This window comes from Strongylocentrotus purpuratus, unplaced genomic scaffold (assembly GCF_000002235.5).
Source record: "Strongylocentrotus purpuratus isolate Spur 01 unplaced genomic scaffold, Spur_5.0 spur5_scaffold_16, whole genome shotgun sequence".
In the NCBI taxonomy this organism is placed as follows: Eukaryota; Metazoa; Echinodermata; class Echinoidea; order Camarodonta; family Strongylocentrotidae; genus Strongylocentrotus; species Strongylocentrotus purpuratus.
The window spans coordinates 9219516-9244914 of NW_022145601.1; the positions used below are offsets into that span (position 1 = coordinate 9219516).

General features: G+C 36.9%; 3 protein-coding genes across 3 annotated transcripts; all 3 read right to left on the bottom strand.

The window, feature by feature from the left end:
* Nucleotides 1-15985: 15985 nt before the first annotated feature.
* Nucleotides 15986-19506, bottom strand: LOC115924492. Its single transcript, XM_030986736.1, has 2 exons — nucleotides 16529-19506; nucleotides 15986-16086 (listed from the first exon to the last, which is right to left on the bottom strand). The coding sequence occupies exon 1, from the start codon at nucleotides 19399-19401 to the stop codon at nucleotides 18373-18375; it is 1029 nt and encodes a 342-aa protein (XP_030842596.1). The 5' UTR covers nucleotides 19402-19506; the 3' UTR covers nucleotides 15986-16086; nucleotides 16529-18372.
* On the bottom strand, nucleotides 19445-20493 carry LOC115924837. Its single transcript, XM_030987716.1, has 2 exons — nucleotides 19490-20493; nucleotides 19445-19451 (listed from the first exon to the last, which is right to left on the bottom strand). Exons 1-2 carry the CDS (start codon nucleotides 20491-20493, stop codon nucleotides 19445-19447), a joined length of 1011 nt encoding a protein of 336 aa, XP_030843576.1.
* Nucleotides 20494-20675: 182 nt separating this feature from the next.
* On the bottom strand, nucleotides 20676-24561 carry LOC115918262. Its single transcript, XM_030987717.1, has 2 exons — nucleotides 24376-24561; nucleotides 20676-23933 (listed from the first exon to the last, which is right to left on the bottom strand). The coding sequence occupies exon 2, from the start codon at nucleotides 23790-23792 to the stop codon at nucleotides 20676-20678; it is 3117 nt and encodes a 1038-aa protein (XP_030843577.1). The 5' UTR covers nucleotides 23793-23933; nucleotides 24376-24561.
* Nucleotides 24562-25399: the final 838 nt, after the last annotated feature.

Here is a 25399-nt window from a genome sequence, read left to right on the forward strand (position 1 = left end):
ATTATTGTTATCCTTGCCATACGTTTTATCTTCTTTTTCATACCCCCCCCCCCAACAACAACAACAACAAAAAATAGTTCTATATTACGTGAATGAGAACTTCTATCGTTTTTGTGATTATTATTATCCTTGCCATACGTTTTATCTTCTTTTTCATACCCCCCCCCAACAACAACAACAACAAAAAAATAGTTCTATATTACGTGAATGAGAACTTCTATCGTTTTTGTGATTATTATTATCCTTGCCATATTACATATCATCCTCATTTACATACAACCCCTCGTCAAAAAAAAAGGGTTCTACATAGACCCTTGATTGATATAACTACCATCGTTTTTGTTGATATTATTATCTTTGTCATTCATTACATCCTCATCTACATAAACCACAACCCAAAAAATATGGTCCTATGACGTGAATAAAATTGAACTTCTATCGTTTTGTGATTGTTATTATCCTTGCCATACGTTTCATCTTCTTTTTCATCCCCCCCCAACAACAACAACAAACAAAAATAGTTCTATATTACGTGAATGAGAACTTCTATCGTTTTTGTGATTGTTATTATCCTTGCCATACGTTTCATCTTCTTTTACATACCCCCCCCCCCAACAACAACAACAAACAAAAATAGTTCTATATTACGTGAATGAGAACTTCTATCGTTTTTTTTTTATTGTTATTATCCTTGCCATACGTTTCATCTTCTTTTACATACCCCCCCCCAACAACAACAAACAAAAATAGTTCTATATTACGTGAATGAGAACTTCTATCGTTTTTGTGATTGTTATTATCCTTGCCATACTTTTCATCTTCTTTTACATACCCCCCCCCAACAACAACAACAAAAAACAAAAATAGTTCTATATTACGTGAATGAGAACTTCTATCGTTTTTGTGATTGTTATTATCCTTGCCATACGTTTCATCTTCTTTTACATACCCCCCCCCCCAACAACAACAACAAACAAAAATAGTTCTATATTACGTGAATGAGAACTTCTATCGTTTTTGTGATTGTTATTATCCTTGCCATACGTTTCATCTTCTTTTACATAACCCCCTCCCCCAACTACAACAACAAACAAAAATAGTTCTATATTACGTGAATGAGAACTTCTATCGTTTTTGTGATTGTTATTATCCTTGCCATACGTTTCATCTTCTTTTACATAACCCCCTCCCCCAACTACAACAACAAACAAAAATAGTTCTATATTACGTGAATGAGAACTTCTATCGCTTTTGTGATTGTTATTATCCTTGCCATACGTTTCATCTTCTTTTACATACCCCCCCCAACAACAACAACAACAAACAAAAATAGTTCTATATTACGTGAATGAGAACTTCTATCGTTTTTGTGATTTTTATTATCCTTGCCATACGTTTCATCTTCTTTTACATACCCCCCCCCCCCAACAACAACAACAAACAAAAATAGTTCTATATTACGTGAATGAGAACTTCTATCGTTTTTGTGATTGTTATTATCCTTGCCATACGTTTCATCTTCTTTTACATACCCCCCCCCCCCCAACAACAACAAACAAAAATAGTTCTATATTACGTGAATGAGAACTTCTATCGTTTTTGTGATTGTTATTATCCTTGCCATACGTTTCATCTTCTTTTACATAACCCTCTCCCCCAACTACAACAACAAACAAAAATAGTTCTATATTACGTGAATGAGAACTTCTATCGTTTTTGTGATTGTTATTATCCTTGCCATACTTTTCATTACAAAGTTTTGGTATGGGGTCATGAATTTGGTTCAAATTAACAATTTCGGAAGCATATGCGTTCCTACAATATTAATTGATCGTTGTCGCAGTTGAAATCGAGACTAAAGTTATGAAATTATAAATAATAAACTCTTTATGTTGTATAGCTCCCTCTCAAGGTTAAGATATTAATTTAGCTATGAAACAATGTTTCTTGACTAAAATCGACCAATTAGCTATTCCCGTTTGAAAATTATATATCACAACTACATATTCTGAGATTTTCATGGTCGCAGCTACCATTGTACGGCCATAGGCGCTATTTGAATTTTATCAAAATTTACCGGGAGCACCGGTACATTTTTATATTCAATTTTTCTCGAAAACAGAAGTGTTTTAGAGGCTAATTTTTATAGTGCATAAAATACATCCACAGGGGCATCCAAATATAACAAAATTGTAAAGATTCACTATCCACCCAATTTTCTAAATTTCCCAAAACTTTGTATTACCTTTAACTACCCACCCACCGTACTTGCGATATGGAACTTCTCCCTGACTTGTACAGTCAAACCTGCTTTAGTGACCACCTGTCTACAAAGAACACATTTGTTGTTTCCCTTGAAAATGGTTTCTCATTGAATCATGTACGAAAGGAACTTGTCTACAAAGGCCACTTTTTGTGTTTCCCTTGGGTGGTCGCTATAGACAGGTTTGACTGTACTCTTTTAACCAAACGAACCGATAAGCCTATTGACACAGGTTCATGATTATCATGTTAATTATAAGGGGAAGAAGGAAATGGAGAAGAAAAAAGAGGAGGAGGGGGTTTAACCCCTCCCCCCTTGGGCTGACAAAAAAGAAAAAAGGAAAAAAAGGAAAACATTGTTGTGCTTTTTTTTAAATGTCGGGGGCAAAATGATTTTTTCCGTTGTGCTTTCTACCCCCCCCCTGTTTTTAGGGTTTCAGCTGCAGCTGCTGACCCCCGACAAAACATAATTTCCGAATACAATACTTTTGCTCAAACGGGAAATAATATGAGTGGGATAGCACAGATTGATGTGAAATATGCAAAAGGACAGAGAGAGTGAGAGAGAGGGAGGGACGAAGTGAAGGGGGGGGGGTATAGTCAGAGTCACAGAGAAAGAGAGAGAGAGAGAGAGAGAGAGAGTGAGAGAGAGAGAGGGAGGGAGAGTGAAAGGGGGGGGGTATAGTCCGAGTCACAGAGAGAGAGAGAGAGAGAGAGAAGCTAAGATAATCCTAATCATCCCATAAATCAAATAAAATCAGGAAAGATGTGAAACTTGATCAATATATTTATATATATATATGGTTCTAAATAGGACAATTACCCATGGTAAAAAGTATCCCCCCCCCCGAGGACAATTATCCCCCCGGAGGACATCTACCTTATTAGGGGTGGGGGTAATTGTCAATGGAGGTAATTGTCCTTGGTGGTAATTGTTAGGTCGGGGTGGGGGAAATCTTCCACGGGGGGTAATTGTCCTATATGTATGAGTTAATTTTCCGGGGGGTAATTGTACTCAGGGGTATTTTTCCTCGGGGGGGGGGGGGTGGTTGTCTATGGGGGATAAATTTCTGGGGGAGGGGTAGTTTTCCGGGGGGTGATTGCCCATTGTTTCCCTAAAACGGGCCTATTTTTTAATGGTATCAGCTGGTCCTACTGTAAAGCTAGTCAAGACATACGTTTTCTTTGTTTCCACTTTACTTTATTAACATACAATTATGTACACTCTCAGATATATAAGCAAAAACAAATTAAGATACATGTATACAAAAAAAAAACGTGTGTAGAAAGACGTGAATGAATTAATGCTAAGTGATTCCATTTCTGAGAAGATTATATATATATATATATATATATATAATTATGTATATGTAATTATGTTAACATATTCAATACATTTCGGATATCAATAACACGTTACAGCAGTCCTAAAAATCCATGAACATGGGAAATATATCAAAGAGAAATTCACCGGCTTTCAGATGATTCCAGAGTTTCTCAATGCAATCAAAGAGCCTGCAGAAGAGCGATTTGTTTCAATACAGCTCGAACAAAATAATACACCTTTCACAATGTAACGCACATTGCAAGACTCCACTTCACTTTCCCTTATTCAGGTGTACTGCACACCAATTGACACAATCATTACAACACAGGCATTAATGGAAAAGATCATTACAATAGAGACAAACATGGACAGAAATTTATAATATAGTATAAATTGATAAGACGTAATGATAAAAATACTGTACAGGAGCATTGAATGTTTGAAATATATAACTTGAAAGAAATTGTGATTGTAGATAAGAATAACCCTTTGAGCATTTATAAAATACCACATGTGTCTATATCCTATTCAACCATATGAACAGCACTTCAAAGAAGTATTGGCCATACAAGGCATGTAGTTTAAGATATAGAAATTAATAATGATTAATTAAAATTATGGCAACTCAAATCCAATGTGTATGGATGTTCTATTTCTATTTGACTCAAGAGCAAAACAAAATTCTACAAAAATAGATGATATAACGATGACATATTTACACACATGTACATATATACAAAACATTATAAATTCTTGACAATTTATAAGATATCACATGGGTATATATCCAATTCAGATCTACTGATCATAGAAAAGACATAAACATAACTTACATTAAATCATTGTGATGGTAAACAAACACGCATTCTAATGCTACTAAATAAAACGACAATAATCCTGTAAATCGAGAGATGTGTTCCATCAAACGCCATTTTCCAAGCCATTTAGCGGAGATTTCTCTCCCTCTAATACTACTCTCTTAAAAAAAAAGAAGAGTGAATTGTCACTCTATTTCACTTTCTTGGGAGTGACGTCCGTGATCACTTGTTGAGGAGTGAAAATCGATTGATTTTAGAGTGCTCTCTAAGAAGAAAAGAGTGAATGTTCACTCTATTTTCACTACATATTCACTCTCCAGAGGAGTGACGTCCGTGATCACTCAATTTTTTTAGAGAGTACCACCTGTCTTACTCCTCTTTGTATTACTCTCTGTCTTACATACACAGCACTGTTGTATGCATGCCTCAAAGAAGTCTAGATTGTAGGTATACACAATTTGATCTTGATTAGTTCAATACAAACAAAAAATTATTACAACGAGATCGAAATGACTAATTCCTCTCTCTTACTGCACAAATGAGTTTGACATGAAATGCAACAAATATGACCATGATAAATTGAATACAAAAATATAAAATTGAATTATAAGGTAGACTCTCTCTAAATATAGCAATTGAAGTTGCATGCATGTCAACAAATTATTATCATGATTAGTCGAATACAAGAAATCAACATTTAAAAGAGATAATGTTACTAATTTCTCTCATATATTTACATCGACGACTGCTACATACATGTCACAATTAGACTATAGATTGTATGTATACACGACCTGATCAGGATTTGATCTAAGAATATCAGAACGAGATCAAGATGACTAATACCTCTTTTTTACTCAATCAATAACTACTACACGCAGGTCACAGAGTTCTAGATCATATCAAAGTTAGGATCATGATTAGTTGGAACTATCCTTTCTGGGAAATGATGTAATAACAAAATACTTAAGGGTAATAACAATAATAACAGTAATAGCACGACAGACTCTCAGGCTAACAACCATGCACAACACGTGAATGAAGTATTGGCCGTACATGGCATGTAGTTCAAGATATAGAAATTAATAATGATTACTTCAAATCACATGTTTATCAACTCAAGTCCAATGTGTATGGATGTTCTATTTCCATTTGACTGAAGAGCAAGAGCAAGAGCAAGAGCAAAACAAAACAAATATCATAATTCTAAACAAATAGATGTTATAATGATTATGACATATTTACACACAAGTCATGAACATATCATATAGTAGTTATCATGTTTTTGTACATCTTATCAAGAAATGAGAATGTTTACTTTTTGACTATAACAATTAAATTTAGATTTTTTTTTGTTCTTCAATACTTCTATTTCAAAAGCAAGAATGTATTGGATACGACAGATATAAGACGAGTATATACAATTTACACACGGTATTATAAAAAATCTTTCTTTATAATGGATGAATTGTCGGTTAAACAGAAAAAAGCTGATACAAATTACTGTACCCGTAGTTCAGAAAATAAATCCTGGTATACCGGAAATTCTTACAGAATACATGTATCACCGTGATATATATATCAACAAGATATATCAACAGACATATATATCAACAAGATATATCAACATATCCTTACGGATTAGCACAACGCAATATATTATCATCATCATTACAGTATAGCCAATATGAGTACACAGAAACAAGTTGGAATTGTATTAAACAATCAATAGAGAGTTTAGATTTGTTCAAATTCAGTTCGGTTTATTTCATATTTCACATTTCACGTTCCACTTAGTCAGTTTGATTTATCAGAAATGTAATGATAGTAACAATATCATTTCATTTTTTATACAAATAAGTTCACAATTATACAAAATCTCTTTTATTTGTTTGTAGCTACTTGTAAATTAAGGACTCCAGTAAAATTAGAAAAGAGGAGAGGAAAGGAAGAAGCCTAAGGTAAAAGCATAGCTTGTTGGTTGTAATCTGTATGACGTAGGCTCTTGGTTGTATCGCATATATTGTTTTAACATCATAACCCAACTGAGCCATTAAGTTGTTTATACTTTTTTTAAAGACGTTTTGTACCAGTAAATAAAAAGATGTTTACTGTGTGTTGCATTATTTCCTCTTATTTCTCTTCTCTGTCTGGATTTATTTTCTGTTAAATTTATAGTTCTATCTTTTGATTCCTTCTTAATACTGGCTTCCATCTATCTCTCTCTCTCACCCCTCTCTCTCTCTCTCTCCCTCTCTCTCTCTCTCCCCTCTCTCTCTCACTCTCTCTCTTTCTCTCTCTCTCCCCTCTCTCTCTCTCTCTTTCTCTCTTTACTATGATATAATATAATGCAGTAAGCACAAATGCTTTGCTTAGGTCAAAGTACTTCGAAGGGGCTGCAGAGAAATAAAAATTCGCCTCGAAAATAAATCGACCTTCTCCATATGCTTCAACAATCAACATAATTATAAAGTTATTAATTAAAAGTATCGAGACAGGGCATAAGCAGTAATGTGTTAATGATACTGTATTTCATGCATTTTAACTTTATATATCCTTCAATTAGTTATTCGGGTAGCCTGGTTACCTCCACACTTGACAAGTTTCATTTTGAAGTCCCTAGTAGTCTGCTGCCATCACGTGGTCTGATGAAGGTCATCTTCAAACGTTGCCTGTTGCTTGACGGCCAAACCACATATTACTTTTATCTATGATTATGGAAACATAAGAATAACAGAAATGATATATATATTTAATGATGGTTTTCTAAACATAAGTACCTTTCAAATGAGCATTGCACTTTTGCAGTTAAATTTGAGAGAGGTAAATCAACATTATCTAATTAAATAATCATAGTTTGATTTGATTTCATATGATGTTTATTTCTTCCATATACATCAACATATTTACATTAACTATCTCATAACTTTAGGTGTAGGATAATTACATGGGTTATACAGAAAAGGGGTTGTCTGAAGCATAGACTTGAAGTGACGTTCTTTCGAGAATGAAAATAAGAATACATACAATATGAAGCGATGCATGAAAATAGCATAGAAAGAGAAGGGACAGAGATGAGCGGGGAGGGAGATAAGGTTACATTTATGATAGTATCGGGAGGAGTACATATACATCAAGTCAAGTTGTGCATGTATCAATAATTACATTTTGACATCATTTTACTGCTCATGACAGTAGGAACATTCCTTATAAGTTAAAAATTATTAAAATAATTAATAATTCCAATCAGTTAGGCGATGGATTCATTTACATTTCTTCTTTCGAAGAAGAGAGAAATTTATGTAAAATGCCAGGATATCATTTAGTAAAACCAAAATTAGAATTGAATTTGACTACTATTTGTAAGCAATTTTATATTGATAAATAATTTTGTTCAAAAGTACTACAAGCATTACATTTCAGGCAGGGAAAATTTAAAAAATATATATATATATATATGATGTCACTATTATGACCAAGGTAGCAGGCAGAGGAAGAGGAGACACATATTGGCCTACACTCCGTACCTGTCACCCATCTTAATGACATCACTTCTTTATGACATTTTATTTGTTGTTGTTTTTATTACAGAATTAAGAACATACAGGCAGTTTTATTGAAAAAATGCAGGCCACAAACAAAATTATACATCTTTAATATGTTCTGAAAAAAGCAGTGTGATTCGTAGGAATTTCTTTCCAATATAAACTCGTATATTTAAACTAATGGATATTGCTATATTGTAAGAAACATGTTTTATGTATCTACTTTTTGCCATGGTGCTAAGTGTAGTTTATGTTTGCTAAAATAGAGCAGCGTGATTCGTTGGAATTCCTGGCCAATTTACACTTATATATTCAAGCTCATGGATATTGCTATATTGTAAGAAGCATGTTTTACCTTTCTACTTTTCGCTACGGATTTAAGTAGAGTTTATTTTGATGAGATGCATGCTACATGATCATTTGACACATTCCTTTAAGTATAGCTATAGATAAGATAAGGGAAATTGTTCGTCCTTTCATCAGATATTAAGGTCATAAAAAAGAGGACGAAGTACAATAAGCGTTTTGTGCCTGACTTTTCCTTCATGTATATAACTGTACATAAAGGAAAAGTACCTTTTCACTAAAAATGTTCATATAGTTGTGATGAGTCTTTTTCTCTATGTTTGTTATATTTCAGTTTCCGTATATTATTACACAGATCAAGAACAAACCTATTGCTACACGCAAAAAACTGAGGTGCTAAATGTTGGGTGCTGAGTGAGATTCTGCACTTGAAGTGCCAAAATCAGCACTTGACGTGTTAACTTTAACAAGGAAACCGAAACGTGCTGAATATTTGAGTGCAGAAAACGAGTGCTATAACAATATGCAGCACTTAACATCGAGTGCTGACTGCATAACCTGATCTGATTGGTCGGTTAGTATAATAGCTGTTACCTTGTGAATATTTGTTTTTGAATCAAATTCAGCTAAGAGATTCTTACATTCTTCATTCTCCAGGTCAATACCCAAGGCCTCAAAAGTCTGAATAACTTTGCTCCTTAAACTGTCAACAACATCAGTATTCAAAGCTGTTGCAGCAGATAACACTCTGTTTGTCATAGCATGGGTCATGTTGGTGTTTGATAAAAGAGAACCAATGAAAAATGCAGCTGGTCTCACTATGAACATGACAGACAATGAAAGCGGACAAAATATACAGTTCCTCAGGTAGACAAAGGAACATCCCTTGACTGCTATTATGTAAAATGTGTAGAACAGGTGAATATGCATGTGACACCTGTTCTACACATTTTTACATAATAGCAGTGAAGGGATGTTCCTTTGTCTACCTAAGGAACTGTATATTTTGTCCGCTTTCATTGTCTGTCATATTCATAGTGTCTTGTACTGTCATTATGCATTGCTCCATCTTGTTCTTGTAGTAGGCCTATCCTATCATCTTCATCATCAAATGCATCATCTGCTGCAGGATTATGCACTTCACCAACAGCAACACCCAAATCAGCATCAACTAGACCCTCCATACCCTGTACAACTTCAGGTTCAGGTTCTTCTTGTGGATGTTGGTTTAATAAATGTTTCCTGTAAGAGTTGAAAGTGGTAAATGACGAAGGACATCCACCTTGACCACATACCAAATGTAGATGGGGCATGTCAAACAACGCATGAGTTAGCACTTGCACAAGGGCTATTCTGCTAGCACCCAAAAGAGAGCAAAACTTGGCACTTTAAGTGCACAACAGTCAGCTCCTTTGGGTGCTAGCAAAGTAGCCCGGGTGCAAGTGCTAACTCAGCACTTCGAGTGCAGTCACTATGCGAGCTCCTAAAAAGTGCTAAAATTGAATCTTTAAGTGCTAAATTTAGCACAACAGTCAGCTCCTTTGGGTGCTAGCAAAGTAGCCCGGGTGCAAGTGCTAACTCAGCACTTCGAGTGCAGTCACTATGCGAGCTCCTAAAAAGTGCTAAAATTGAATCTTTAAGTGCTAAATTTAGCACTTTTTTTTTTTGAGTGTAGACGTGAATAATTTAATCAGGCTAGAATAAACACATTAAAGACAGCTTGAATTATGTGTGTTGTTTATTCTTGGGTACTGATTGGGCGGAGTTAAATATGGATAATAAAAATAGCCTAATTTGAATCGATGGAATGCCAGAAAGAGGGAGAAGAATCAATAAAAGGATGGGTATGTAATCTATTGTTATTTCTTACCGGCCATGCTTCACGGTGACAGTCAGCTTGCCTTCACTGTTTACCTCAGAAATCAGTGGATCCAGACCCGCGTTGGTTGCACAAAAATCCAACCTATAGTAATAAAACAGTACATTTCGGGGGCACAATACATTATCTTCTGAACTAGCCGGACGTACGAGACTCTTTTAAAAAGCCATCAGAGATGTATGCAATAAGGTGTGAGAATAGATGGCAATTCAATACACATCGGAAATTACATAATTTTGCTCTGTATTAATTTTATATTGCATGACTGCAGACCATTACTGTGTATGTAGGAAACAGCAAGTCTGTGAACATCATGATGAATAAAATAAATAAAGTATTGAATTTAACTTTATCTAAAAAGGCCGGGCTATTTGAGGTCTTAGTACGGCCGGGGGGGGGGGGGGGGGCCATAATGGCCTTAAGATCTCGGCCGCAAAGCGGCCGATCGCCGCGAAAATTTGCACGCACGTCAAGTGAAGTGTATAGAATAATATGATAATTTCAATTTTTTGAAAAATTTACTCATTTGCATATTTATGGTAATTTATGCAAATAAAGTCATAACAATCACATTTTTACCCATAAATCATATATTATTCATATTTAAGCATTAATTTTCACTACATATATTCATTAGACCATTCTAAATAATAATACGACAATTTTTTTTGGAAGAGCCAGCTTATTCCTTTTGTTATCCCTTGTTTTGATAATTTCTTATGTATTTCATTGTTTTTTTTAACTTATGTTTTTCATTGTTTTTGTTGTTTTATTTCATTTCTTACTACAATTCTACTATTACGACTCCCAAAAAAACCACCTAAACTTTAAACAAGACCAAATAACCCATGTTTGATCTGTTTTTAGGAAAAATGACTTTTCCATATGTTTTGTACACAAATCACGAAAATGACCTTGTAACCGTAGGTCCGATTTAAAAAAAAATTCTGTTAAACGTTGCGCAAGACTTGAAAGAAAACAGTCAGCGAGCGGCGGGGCGCCATTTATATGCGTTCCCGAGCAATCGGAAAAATCGTGGAGGGGGGGGGGGGGGGCATAACGCCCCCCCGGCCTTATTAGGGTTAAGAAAATTATATTGGTATGAATAAATCCTGAAATCAAGCGATTATCAGATTATGTAAAATATTTTAAAATCTTCAATACAGCACCCTATCATCTAATCTTTAAGATAACCCACTCTGAGATGCATTCCAAACCTTAATGCAACTACCCCTTACTAATTTAGCAGTAATAACGATATGTGGATTGTGGGGCAAAGTGTTTGCCTTATTAAGTTAATCAATTTTCTTTGATAACAAACTTCAAATGTGTTAAATTAACGCTAGTTTTCCTCTTATCATGATTATAAGATCAAAAATATTTATTATCAGGTATCTAGGTTGTATTAACACCATGTAAGCATAAATTCTATGTCTGAAGGTGTGGAAGAAATTAAAATTCATATTTTTATCTAAATATCGTTGTAAATAGCCGATTTGAACAAATCAAGTGTTCAATTATCCAATGATCAAATGTTAGTGAACAGACTGAACACATTTTCTCACATAACTATGTAAATGAGCGTTCATCAAAAAGATAATGAAATTAATATCTGTTCATAACTTGCCATGATCTAAGATCCCAGTTAAATCAGTTCAAGTGATATGATTATGATTGATATTGCCCATGCCATTGAACATGATTGAAACATTTTAATATTACTTTAACTAGTGAATTTCACATGATATGCAAATTAGCTTCCACCATTCACTTATTAAAGAAGTCCGCTCTTACAACAATTCATGTATTGAAAGCTATGTATTTTGGGTCTCCAGACACGTTGGAATAATTGTCAGCTATGTTATCTTAGGGACGTTGCGCTTCAAACATTTGTTGTTTATGCACTGTTCCTACTATGTATTATATCTCGATGTAACCCTCTGAATTTCATCACATGTAAACAATTATTTTACATGGTAAATAAATAGAAAAAAACACACATTGCAAATATTAAGCCATCATAATTACATGAAAATATAAATTCAAATTATAACTTTCGATTTGAATATCCAAAAAATGAAAACTTAATTTGTATATTATGCATAAAGTACTGTTTCAACCCATCTTGAAATGTACTCATCCTGTTCAGTGGAACAATGCCAGTATCCATTACAATATTTGAACTGATTTAACTGGGATCTTAGATGGCAGATTATGATACAAATATGAATGTTGATATCTCTCTGCCTTAAGCTTTTTTGCATATTCTTCGCTCAGCTACTTTAAAGGGATAGCTGAGTTTTGTTGCAGAGGGCGCTACACAAAATAATTTGTTGTGAGATAATGTAAAACTGAGTGTCAAATTTGAAAGAAAATACAATTTAAATGACAAAATCACCTTTGTTTGATCCAAATCGGTTCAGAGACGGCTGAAATATCTATAAATATAACGATTTCTAATATTTGTGGTGCCCCACAAATATTCGATAATTTGAACCAGCCGTTGAAAAAAACGAGATAGCGCCTTATACGTTTATTGCAGCCAATGCCGATGTTGGCTTGTTCGTGTTTGTTATACAACGCACAACCAGCCGGCTCATTTATTGTTATTATTAATTAATTCATAATTAACGGTCACAGTATTTTTTTGAAAGTAGAGCTGAATTGATATGATCGTATTGGCTAAATTTCACACATTTTGGGGTGTAAAATTACTTTCATGGAATTTTAGGTACTAAAAGGGCACTAAAAATGTCATAAATAAGAATAAGAGCAATAACCATGCACTTTGAAGGCATTTGCGGTCTGAAACAAGAACTCAACTATCCCTTTAATCCTAATATGGATTCAAAAACTTGTCCACCTTCTTCATTGACTTTGAAAGCATTGCACTGAACACTTGAATTGTTCAAAATTGGTTATTTACAACAATATTGAGATGAAAATATGAATTTTAATCTCTTTATTGTTGTCTCTGAACCAAAAGCCAACAAGATGCCAACATTGGCATTGGCTGAAATGAAACGTATAAGGTGCTATCTCGTTTCTTCAGCCGCTGGTTCAAAATAATCGAATATTAGAAATGCTTATATTTTAGCCGTCTCTGAACCGATTTTGATCAAGCAAAGATGATTTTGTCATTTAAATTGTATGTTCTTTCAAATTTGACACTCAATTTTTCATTATCTCATAAACAATTATTTTTGGTAGCGCCCTCTATACCAAAACCAACTATCAGTTTAAATTTTCTCAAACTTTTAGTATGTTGTTTAATAGAGTATTACATGCATCCTAGTTCCCTGAAGTGGGATAAATTATTTTTGCAATTTGTTTGGGTAAATTAGCATTTTGACTGTACTTAAGAACAAAAAGAGAATATTAGTAAAGAGAGAGAAAACTAATTGGGAGAAAGGGACTGGAAGATATATAGAGAGAGAGAGAGAGAGAGAAAGGTAAAGTAAATGAAGAGAGGAAAAAATCACAGTGAAAGGTAACCCAAATGTGTCGTTCCAATGTGTTTTACATGTTCATTTCTAAGATTTTGACTATAATGTGGCAATCATTACCCTGGTAAATCAAAATGAGACTCACTCTATGCTTGTCAGGTGTGGATGAGTGATCATGAGTTGGATAATCTGAGCTGCCTTCTTGGTACGCAGGTCGATGCATTCAAAGGACAGCTTGTTGAGCCCAGGACATGATGTTATCACCGCCTTGCAGAATGACACGGGATCAATCCGTGGAATCACAGTATAGATGGCCCCGAATCCATTTATGTGAAGGTGAGTTAGATGATGGAATGAACAGCAGGCCATTGTGATGACATCTAATGACACATTCTCCTCCGACCAACGCAGTTGGAGTTTTTCAACTCGGGGACATGATGTGTGAAGTCCAAGATTCCACAGACTGGTCGCATGCTCAACATCCACATATAGCTCATCTACTGAAGATATTTGATGAGTCTACATGAAATAACAGCGATGCAAAAAAAGGCTCAATCACTATATATGCTATGTATGGAAACCAACACTAATGTAATAAATGATATTACATAGCCTGACACATTTTTGATAAAGTACTTCTACTGTTCATATCATGCTTAGTAAATATTCCACAAATATACAATAATAAAACTTAAAGGGTTTTCATCAGTTTAAAGTAAGAAGAAATAAACAAACGCGTAAACGTGGAAAATGGGACAAAGAATATAATTTAAAAAAAATTTTGGATGCCGAGATTATAAATGGTATAGAGAATCTCCAGTCATATTTGATGCCGCTCCGGTTGAACTATAACTGATTTATTTTTCAAAAATATTAAAAATACCTCTCTGTTTCCCATATTAGTGATCCAGCAGATTATGTTTCCATTAGGCCTAAACGTGTATCCCTTTCCAAAAAAGGTCATAATACTCTAGAAAAGGTGTTTGCGGTATTTTGGATACAAAACAATTAGAGGATTACCCCCTGTATGACAAACACATCATGACCGCATTGCCAATAAAAGTTTTATCACATCATTAGTATTATCGACGTTCAAAAAAATATTAACGTTTTTATTCTTTCACCGCTTTTTCTGAAACCTTCGAAAAATATCTCTTTATATTTTCTGTTTCCACCAACATGACCGAAGCCAATTTAATATCGTGTGTTATTATCCTCTTTTTTCAGTGGAAGATGACGGGATTGTAGTACTCATTTTCATCTTCTTTATTGCGATATTCGTTCAGCCAGACTAAAAAAAAATCATTCAAATGATTTCACATTAATGAAAGTTACACATTTCATGATGAAAAAATACACAACAAAAATACATGAGGAAATAGCAAACGGCAATCATTCATTAATCGATATTTTAACCAGCGTTAAGAAAATATGCATGGTTAAACTTCATTCCAAATTGATGAAATACAGGAGTTTACAGATACAATCTGCGCATGGGCAGATAAAGGTCATTTGTACCAAAAAGGTAAAACCCACACAGATGTATACTGGATATGCGCTCATGAAAGTTATGTAACATTATTCATTTATGCACCAACAATACATTCTATGTTACGCAGGTGGAAGTATTCTTTTCAAGAGGGCAAACAAAAGGTATTCATTAAGCACATCTAGGACGTTGGCAGTTATTATTCTAATATGCTCAAAGTGGAACTTCTCCATGTGTAAAAGATCTGTGGATATTTGGGGTCATTTGTACCATGTGCTATCTGTAAACTCCCTTATTGTAACCGTGCATGTATATATGTTTGATATATAAAACCATCCATAGATATACTAACAGCCCGTAGTATGTCGTTTTAACTTGATATCAAGACAAATTTTTTTTTTTTCAGTAATTCCTTTATCATTCACATTTAGTCTGTCTAGTTTTTCTGAACACCTTCCTTTGGAGCTTGGAACAAAAAGAGGATTTGGATTTTAATCTTGGAATAGTAAAGATACATACCATTGTCTCTCCATCGTCCATGTCAACTCGTCTGATTTTCATCAAGCTGAGTGACTGGAGGAGTGGTAGCGAGAGAATGGAGTGTAGTCGACATGGAGTTATGGAAACATCCCCCATACTCAACGTCTGGATCTGTGCAAAGACAATTCATCAATTCACACCAAAGTGAAATCCACGATGCGATCCAATTATTGTTTTTACTAAAATTAAACATAAACAATTTTTTAAATCACAGCTAATATCAGATGAATCTGCATCTCACTAACTTTATCATTCACTAAGTCTGATTATTTCCTCTCTATTTCTGCTATAGTTCAAAAGAATCAACATATCAAAATAAACAACAACAAAAACACCTCAATATGCATGGCATGATGTAATTCAATAGAGGTACTTGTGGTGGACGATTTGGCGAACTAACTAGTTGCCCAAGACCCATAGTAATGACACCATGCACTGTAATTTGGTTATAGACTGTAGCAGGCAAGGTTCAATCTGCAATTTTAATAGAAAGATAAACAACAATAAATCATCTTGCATAAACTGACATGAAAATAACATATCATGTATCAAATTAAATATACCCTGAAAATCCTAATAACTGTTATCATAACAAAGGAAAACAAACAATGCCTTTCTCACTATATATCTGACTACGGTAAATACATGCAACAAATAATAACTCACCGACGGTGACCTTGACATTCTTCAAGGTCATATCATTATACTACTACGTACATGTACATTAAGACGCACTACCGTGCACGACAATTACGTAACCTACATACACGTGTACAATCTTTCACTTGAACGATTCATTCATGTCATATTTCATCATCTCAAATTAGTGTCATAAACATCATATTTCATTAAGCTATCTAGCTGTAAAGACAATATAACTCATAAACTTCAAGATAACATATTCATTTCTACTTACATCATTGGGCTTGTATCACAAAATTAAACGAAAACTTAGGCAACTCTGGGAGGCAACTATCCCATGACGTGGAAAATCAGTAACACACAAAATCCAGTACGCCCTCAAGCGACCTAATCCATACACTTTCTACAAAGCGACGCCTGTGACATCACAAGCATCGGCTTCAAGAAAAACGTCATCCTGTACTCCACATTCCGGCCCTCTTAAATGAGAAGCCTTTCTGAACATTTAACAATACTTTGTTCATTTGAAACATTTCAGAATTAAGTTTATCCACAATTGCTACTTGCAATAAATCATTGTTCCTTTAAATTCTTCAACTTCTTATACTGTTCAAGTGACCTTTTTTTTCTTCACACCTTTAAATAACTAATCACCTTTAACCTATTTAATGATCTTGACCATTAATATCAACATACAATATCTGAAGAGTTTCTTTTCAGCAAACTACTAAGTAATTTCAAAAGCTTTGACATTTGCATAAAATGCACCAAGTGTATATCAAATGCACTTACATAAAACAAATATCCTTCTCAACATCACCATGACAACCCTATCAGAACTCCCAACATTCCTTGTCAGAAATTAGAATCATTTTGGTAAACATCGACGACTCCAAAGATAACTGTAAGCAACCACGCTGCTTCCTCACTATAATTCCCGACACCAGGAATGACACTAAAAATGTTTTAATCCAAAACTAAATCTTCCTACTGACTCAGACGATAGGAGATCTGAGAGTGATGTGTCAAGTTAAACATACAACCAACAACTAGACTGTACCGTAAACACACATTTTATGTTTGTAAGTAACTTTCTACTCGAGCTTCACATGAAGAGCTGAACTCTTGACCTTTCCTAATTTAATACCCTTTGTATTTGTAACACTGTACTAAAAGGCAAACTACATGTGCCTTGACATGAGGACAGAGGAATGATAAATTTCCCATTATGCTTAATTCCTGATAATCAGTCATACTTTCAAATAAAATTTGCATATATTGCATTAATCAACATGACAACTAGTAGAACCTTTCTACACACAACTCACATTTTCTGTGTCAGAATATGGAATATTCTTTTACCACTTTACCACTATACTAACAAGAAAATGTTATGCAAACCAATTCTGGAATAAATTTCATCTTAAATCAGAATGTTAAATGAAGCAATACATTTACATAAGTAAATATACAGTAATCTGATAATCACTGAAGCTACATATAAATTACCATCAACCAACATACACAACTGCACATTTACTGCAACTTAAATGCTGCTAAATGCCATGTTTACATTTTACACTGGAAAAATAACAAATCGTGTGAAACTTTGCAAATTACTCCATAACTTCAAGTGTAATACACTAATGTTCATTAGTTCATGAGTCTTTGAATTGCAAACAGTCATTTTTCTATAAATGTATCAGTTTATGTCTTCTTCTTGTAAGCCGTTCAGTTTCTCAATTCTCAGTTACATGAATCAGTCACTGTTGAGTTGCTATGGTGACTAAATCTGCACTGTAGATCACTAGACGATTCATATCTCAACAAAAAAATTATATCCTCGCGTTGAATACGAATTGTCACATTTTGACACTTTCACGTAAAATAAATGTTGGCGATATCATGACATCACATTTCATGATAATAACATTTCTGCTTTAATTGGATCCTTCTGATTTCCAATCAAAAATCACGATCTTCATATGATCATATCTCTGCGACGACATCCTCTGAAACACAAAATTTTCCTCGATCACAAAATTTATATATCTCAAATTTCTCCTTCTTATCATGTGATTAAACATCACACGATCCATGAATTCCAAATGAGGGCAATTAACAATCTCCTTCCAAAATCAGGCACAATTTCGAGATAGGACGAACAATTACGCTATTCTTCGTCTTGATGTTCGCACTACGGGTGAAGCCTTTCTTGTCTGGGAAAGTTTGAAGTACTCTTCCCAGCAGCCACGAATTCCGCGGAGTGTTTGCATCGGCAACCAGCACCAAGTCACCAATCTGAAGATTGCGATGCGATGGTACCCATCTTTCTCTTCTTTGCAACTGCGGTAAGTACTCTCTAGACCAGCGCCTCCAGAATACGTCGGCGAGATACTGTATTTGACGCCACCTCCTTCTCGAGTATACATCTGATCTGTCCGTCACTGTTGGTGGCAGTTGCGGCTTCCTGTTCAGCAGAAGTAGGTGATTGGGAGTCAAGGCCTCAAGATCATTGACATCATCTGATACACTTGTTAGAGGCCTGTTGTTGACGATGCTCTCAATTTCACAGAAGAGAGTTGTCAGACTTTCACCTGAGAGCACCTGTTGCTTAGTTACTGCCAGTATGAGCTTTCTCACAGTCCCAATCTGCCTTTCCCAGACTCCTCCAAAATGGGAAGCAGTGGGTGGGTTGAAAGTCCATTTGATGCCTTTCTGGAGCAGGTCTGCGCTGATTTGAGCTTTGTTCCATCCATCTATTTCTCTTTTCAGCTCTCTCTCAGCGCCCACAAGATTAGTGCCATTATCTGAGAGCATCTCCTTGATATTGCCCCTGCGAGCGATGAAACGACGAATGGCACTGATACAAGAGTCCGTATCCAAAGAATGAGCGACTTCCAAATGAATGGCGCGTGTGGTAAGACATGTGAACATGACTCCATATCTCTTCTCCATGCTGCGACCCCTTTTAACCTCAAAGGGGCCGAAATAGTCAATGCCAACCTTGGAAAATGGAGGCTCGTCAGGTAACAGTCTATTCTCAGGCAGGTCAGCCATCTTCTGACTCATCATCTTCCCTCTTTGCCGCCTGCACATGACACATCTGCTAATCATGCTCCTGATAGCTGCTCCTGCTCCAAGCATCCAATACTTCTCACGGAGCACAGAAAGGACATAATTTCTTCCACTATGCCCTGCCTTTACATGAACATCTCTCAAGATCAGATCTGACACGTGACTTCCCTTGGGTAAGACAACTGGGTGTTTAGCTTCTGATGGTAGAGCTGATCTCTCTAATCTTCCTCCAACTCTAACAAGACCCTCGACTATCTTAGGGTCCAGCTTGTAGAGTTGACTTGTCTTTGTCACTTTACCATCTGAATCGGTCAATGATTCAATCTCCTTCTGGAAGAAACATTTTTGCACGTAATGCAAAATTCTCTTCTCTGCTTTCTGCATGTCGTCGTAACTGATCCTTTTGAAGTCCCTCAGCTCTTGCTCTGTCTGGGTTTTTCCTTTGAGTTTCAACCACTGCATGAACTTCAATAGCCAGCTCACTCCCCTCCTCAGCTTATACCAGGAGGAATATGTGTTGATAAGCCTTTCCAATGACTTCTCCTCTGACTGAGTTGTGAATGCACTGGCATTTTCTGTAGGTGGTTTGATTTCTGGATCACTTGGTGGCACTTGCAGATCAGCTGGAGCGATAGGCCATTCCATCTCATCAGCACATAGGAAGGATGGTCCCTTGAGCCATCTGCCATTGAGCTTGTCTGGCGTTAGACCTCTTGATACATCATCAGCTGGATTCTTTTCTGTGTTGACATATCTCCACTGCCTGGGCTCCGAGGCATCACGGATGGTAGATATCCTGTTAGCCACAAATGTCCGAAAGCGCTTGTTGTCACTGCGGATGTAATGGAGGACTATTGTGCTATCTGTCCAAAAGACAGACTCATTCAAGGGAAAGTCCAGCTCCTTTCTGATCTTTCTATCCATTGTGACTGCAAGTGCTGCCGCCATGAGCTCTAAGCGAGGTATTGTCATCTTCTTCAGAGGTGCTAATTTTGCTTTAGCCAGAATTATGTTGCAATGGACTTGTCCTCCTTCACTGGTCATGCGCAGGTAAGACACTACACCGTACGCCGACTCAGATGCATCACAGAAATGATGCAGTTGGTACTCGTTCACATCATCAAAGGGTCTGAAACACCTGCTCACTCTGAAGTTGCTCATTAAGGGAAGCCATTCTTTCCATTTTAGCCACCTGGAATGGTGTTCATCTGGAACTGGGTCATCAAATCCAAGCTTCAGAGCAGTTAGATCCTGGAGGATTCTCTTGGCAACCAAGACGAATGGACTGGCATATCCATAGGGGTCATATATTGATGCTATCTCACTCAGAATTCCCCTCCTCGTTACTGGTTTGCCCTTGGGGTGATCTTATAGGTGATGCAGTCCAGTTCTACATCCCATGTTACTCCAAGTGCCCTTTCTGCTGGTAAGGCATCCCGATTCAAATCGAGTCCCACAATGTTTTTAGCTCGATCTTCCAAAGGCACAGACTTGATCACAGCTGGGCTGTTGCTTATCCACTTGGTCACTTCGAATCCACCCCTCTTGAGCAGCGTCATGAGTTCAGCTACAAGCTTGATTGCATCATCTTCTGTTTTGCATGAAACGAGACAGTCATCTACATAGAAGTTACGACCGACAGCATCCACTGCTTCTGGAGAATATTCGGTCTTGAATTCTTCAGCTGTATGTCTAAGGGCAAAACTACAAACACTTGGGCTCCATGTCCCACCGAATAGGTGAACACACATCCTGTAAGCCTTAGGATGTTGGATAAGATCTCCTTCTGGCCACCACAGGAAGCGGAGAAAGTCTCTCTGCTCTGGTGGGACTCTTACTTGGTGAAACATTGCCCTTATGTCTCCCATAATGGCTATAGGTTCTTGGCGAAATCTGAGCAAAACACCAAGAAGGTTGTTCGTCAAGTCTGGACCTTGAAGTACCGCATCGTTCAAAGAAGTTCCATTGTACTTGGAAGCACAATCGAAGACAATTCTTGTCTTTTCTGGTTTATTTGGATTGAATACCGGGTGATGCGGTAAGTACCAGACTCCTTCATCCTTCCCAAGATCCTGGTCCTTAACCTCTTCAGCATACCCTTCATCCAACAAAGACCTCATTCCTTCACTGTACTTAGCATGTAGACAATCATCCTTTACCAGTCTTCTCTTCAGTGACTCTAGTCTGGTTAGTGCAACTTGGATGTTATTCGGCAGATCTTCAGGCCTCTTCCGAAATGGAATGGGAAGTTGATAGTGATCACCATCTCTGCAAACTCCTTCCTGCCAGGTCTTCAAGGCTTTCTGATCATTGATGGACATGCTTCTTTCATCATCATGAAGGTATTCTGTCCCTTCTAGCTTCCAAAATTTGTGAACTTGTTCTTCCAGGAGCATGTTACCATCATCAGAGATGAAGCTAGACGAGGCTTGGAAACTCTGCAAACTACTTCCATTTCCAAGTGGACCATTTAACGTCCATCCAAGTATTGTCTTGACAGCATAAACTTCACCAGGTTTACCTGCTTTGATTTCAAGTGGCATCAGGGCTTCAGGCACATCTTGTCCAATCAGTATGGTTACTTGGTTCTTCCCCGTGACTGGAAGATCAATGCCACAAAGATGTTGATATTTCGAAATATCTTCCTCCCTGGCCATGTTTGCAGTACTGATGTTCAGGCTGGGACGAGTTAGAAATTCAGCCTCTATCATCTTGTCTGCTGTGGAACCTTTAACCCTCAACTTGACGGCTTCGCATTCCATTGCTCTTTTAGGGCTTTCCAGTGTTGAGACCTGAATGACTTTCTTTTTCCCCTTTGTCTGGAGCACATCTATTAATTCTTGCAGACAGAATGAGTTCGTAGAACCAGGGTCCAGCAAAGCTAAGGTCTCAATGCTTTCTCCACCATCTGCAGCACTGACAGTAACCGGAATTATTGGAAGGGCTACTCTGCAACCTCCGGCCCTCGTGGCATTGGAACTAGCATGAGATGCTACATCATAGTCAGTTTGAGTTGATGAGTCATTCGATTCCCTTCTTGTTCTCCAAGGTGTAGGATTTCCTGAAGATGGTCTCATCCTTCTCCCGGTATGGAGGAACTTGGTATGCCTTTGATTGCACCCCTTGACTGAGCAGGTCCTATTAAGGATGCACTTTGAGGATACATGACCAGGTAACAAGCAATTGAAACAAAGCCTGTTCTTGAAGGCAAAATCAAAGCGTTCATCAGGCTCCATGGCTTTAAATTCCTGGCAACCGAAAAGGTCATGGCTGTCCTGACACATGATGCAGTTCTTGGTCGATGAATTCACAGAGGTAGTAAACATGCTTGCCTGACCTCTACCTGACACAGATCTTTCCTTTACACTCCTTGCACTTCCTAGACTCTTTGGTCCACCCATAAGTAAGGCTCCAAATACAGGATCATTGAGTTCATCAGCTGCACCGGTGATGAATTCAACTGCATGCTGGATGTTAGGCTGTCTGCCACTATCCCTGATGGTCTTTACGAAACGCAACCACCGGCTCTTCAGATGGAATGGCAAACGTTCAATGACCTTCACCAGCTCACTTCTGCTGCTCATCTCGTGAAGCATTCCAAGGGCCATCAAAGTTTCAGCACAGGTCTTTAGCTGATCAGCAAAATCCCTCAGATGTTTAGGATTGCTCTGAATAACTGGACCTTCCGTGACCTTCCTAATCCAGGCGTCACTGATCTTATGGTCACTTCCAAAGCGATCTATCAGAAGTGTTCTAGCATGAAAGTACCCGTCATCTTGATGCATCATGAGACAACATTGGATTATGTCTTTGGCAGCTCCAGTACAAAGATGATACAACTTGAGCAGCTTGGCGTTATTGTCCAATGACGAATTTCCAATGACACTATCAAATGATCGTATGAACTCAAAGAAATTCAACGGGTTACCATCAAAAGACATAATGTTGGTACTTGAAATTGTGATGGCTTCCAACAGCTGTTGATGTTGTCTCTGTCCTTGCTGTAGATGATGTAAGATGTCAGAGTCCATCTTTCCAGTTATCTTATCATCTTGACTGGTCAGTATCTGGTTTTCACTTGCTGGCTTCATTCTAGCAGGAGTTGATGAACCTTGTTGTGAAGGTTCAGACTTGGAAGGCTCAGTCTTCTGTTCTATGGACCGAGTACCTCTATATACGGTTTCCTCCGCTTCAGCGATCTTTAATCTAGTCTTCAGAAGAAGCTCAGCTTTCCGTTGTTTAAGCTTCATTTCTTCTATCTCAAGTTCTTGTTGGTCTTTAAGAGCTGCTACTTCTGCGGCTAAGGCAGCTCTCTTAGCCTTCGCCCGTATCCTCCAACTCGCCGAGGTGGTGCTACTCCCTCTTTGGCTAGCTGAGTTCTCAGGTCTAATACTGTCCGACTTGTGGTCCTTGAAGGTAACCTCTGGATCTGTGCTCATATCCATGCCGGTTACGCTCATGATGGAGGATATGACAGTCACACAAGTTGATATTGAACTGTTGTGGTGGACGATTTGGCGAACTAACTAGTTGCCCAAGACCCATAGTAATGACACCATGCACTGTAATTTGGTTATAGACTGTAGCAGGCAAGGTTCAATCTGCAATTTTAATAGAAAGATAAACAACAATAAATCATCTTGCATAAACTGACATGAAAATAACATATCATGTATCAAATTAAATATACCCTGAAAATCCTAATAACTGTTATCATAACAAAGGAAAACAAACAATGCCTTTCTCACTATATATCTGACTACGGTAAATACATGCAACAAATAATAACTCACCGACGGTGACCTTGACATTCTTCAAGGTCATATCATTATACTACTACGTACATGTACATTAAGACGCACTACCGTGCACGACAATTACGTAACCTACATACACGTGTACAATCTTTCACTTGAACGATTCATTCATGTCATATTTCATCATCTCAAATTAGTGTCATAAACATCATATTTCATTAAGCTATCTAGCTGTAAAGACAATATAACTCATAAACTTCAAGATAACATATTCATTTCTACTTACATCATTGGGCTTGTATCACAAAATTAAACGAAAACTTAGGCAACTCTGGGAGGCAACTATCCCATGACGTGGAAAATCAGTAACACACAAAATCCAGTACGCCCTCAAGCGACCTAATCCATACACTTTCTACAAAGCGACGCCTGTGACATCACAAGCATCGGCTTCAAGAAAAACGTCATCCTGTACTCCACAGTACTTAAGGTATCGTATCGGTGGGATGACATTACATCAAAATGATATCTTCAAGAGAGCATGCTATACTCCCCCCTTTGTTTTCAGTAGGCTCATTTCACCTGTTTCCTTCAACGTGGATTACTAAGCATTTTATTAATTCTTCTAAATTCACTAGATACAAAAGGACACTCGCATGAATACATATTGCTTCTGATATGTGATACACCGTTCGTTGGACAGGCACGCGAGTTGACATTGTGCATGCCATATTGTATGGTATATTTTACAAGAAAATTGTGAGAATAGTCTTAGGCAATAGTGTTACCTGATAACTTGGACATGTATACTACGGTAAAAATCAGTTCAACTCATGAAGTTATCATCGGATCCAGGATTTCTTAGAGGGGGGGGGGGGGGCCCATTTTTTTTGCTCCCGAATTTTTTTTTTTGGCCGGGGGGGGGGCATGTGCCCCCTGTGCCCCCTAGCTAGATCCTCCACTGAGTTATCGCAATAAACGGTTCTTCATGCGTTGTAAACGAAAAGAACACTATAATCCAAATACTCGTGGTTACATAAATTATGTATCTACTGTTACATACTATTAGTTGAGGAATACATTAGAAGTATTTTTCAAAAGATTTTTTTTTGTTCATTAATTTTTAGAGATTAATTACCTTCATCTATAAAATCGAAGAGAAGAACACCGAGGTACTATGCTTGGTTATTCATAGTAGGCCTATTGGAATCTAACATTTCTACATTACCCAATAGTAAAGAATAGCCACCTGTCTATAGTCAATAACGACATTATATAACAAGTCATATATTATACATGTGTGTTTTGAA

What these genes read in the sequence shown, in the direction of transcription:
- LOC115924837 (XM_030987716.1), bottom strand. Translation starts at nt 20,493, where the DNA reads ATGAGCAACTTCAGAGTGAGCAGGTGTTTCAGACCCTTTGATGATGTG.
- LOC115918262 (XM_030987717.1), bottom strand. Translation starts at nt 23,792, where the DNA reads ATGAGCGTAACCGGCATGGATATGAGCACAGATCCAGAGGTTACCTTC.
- LOC115924492 (XM_030986736.1), bottom strand. Translation starts at nt 19,401, where the DNA reads ATGCTTGGAGCAGGAGCAGCTATCAGGAGCATGATTAGCAGATGTGTC.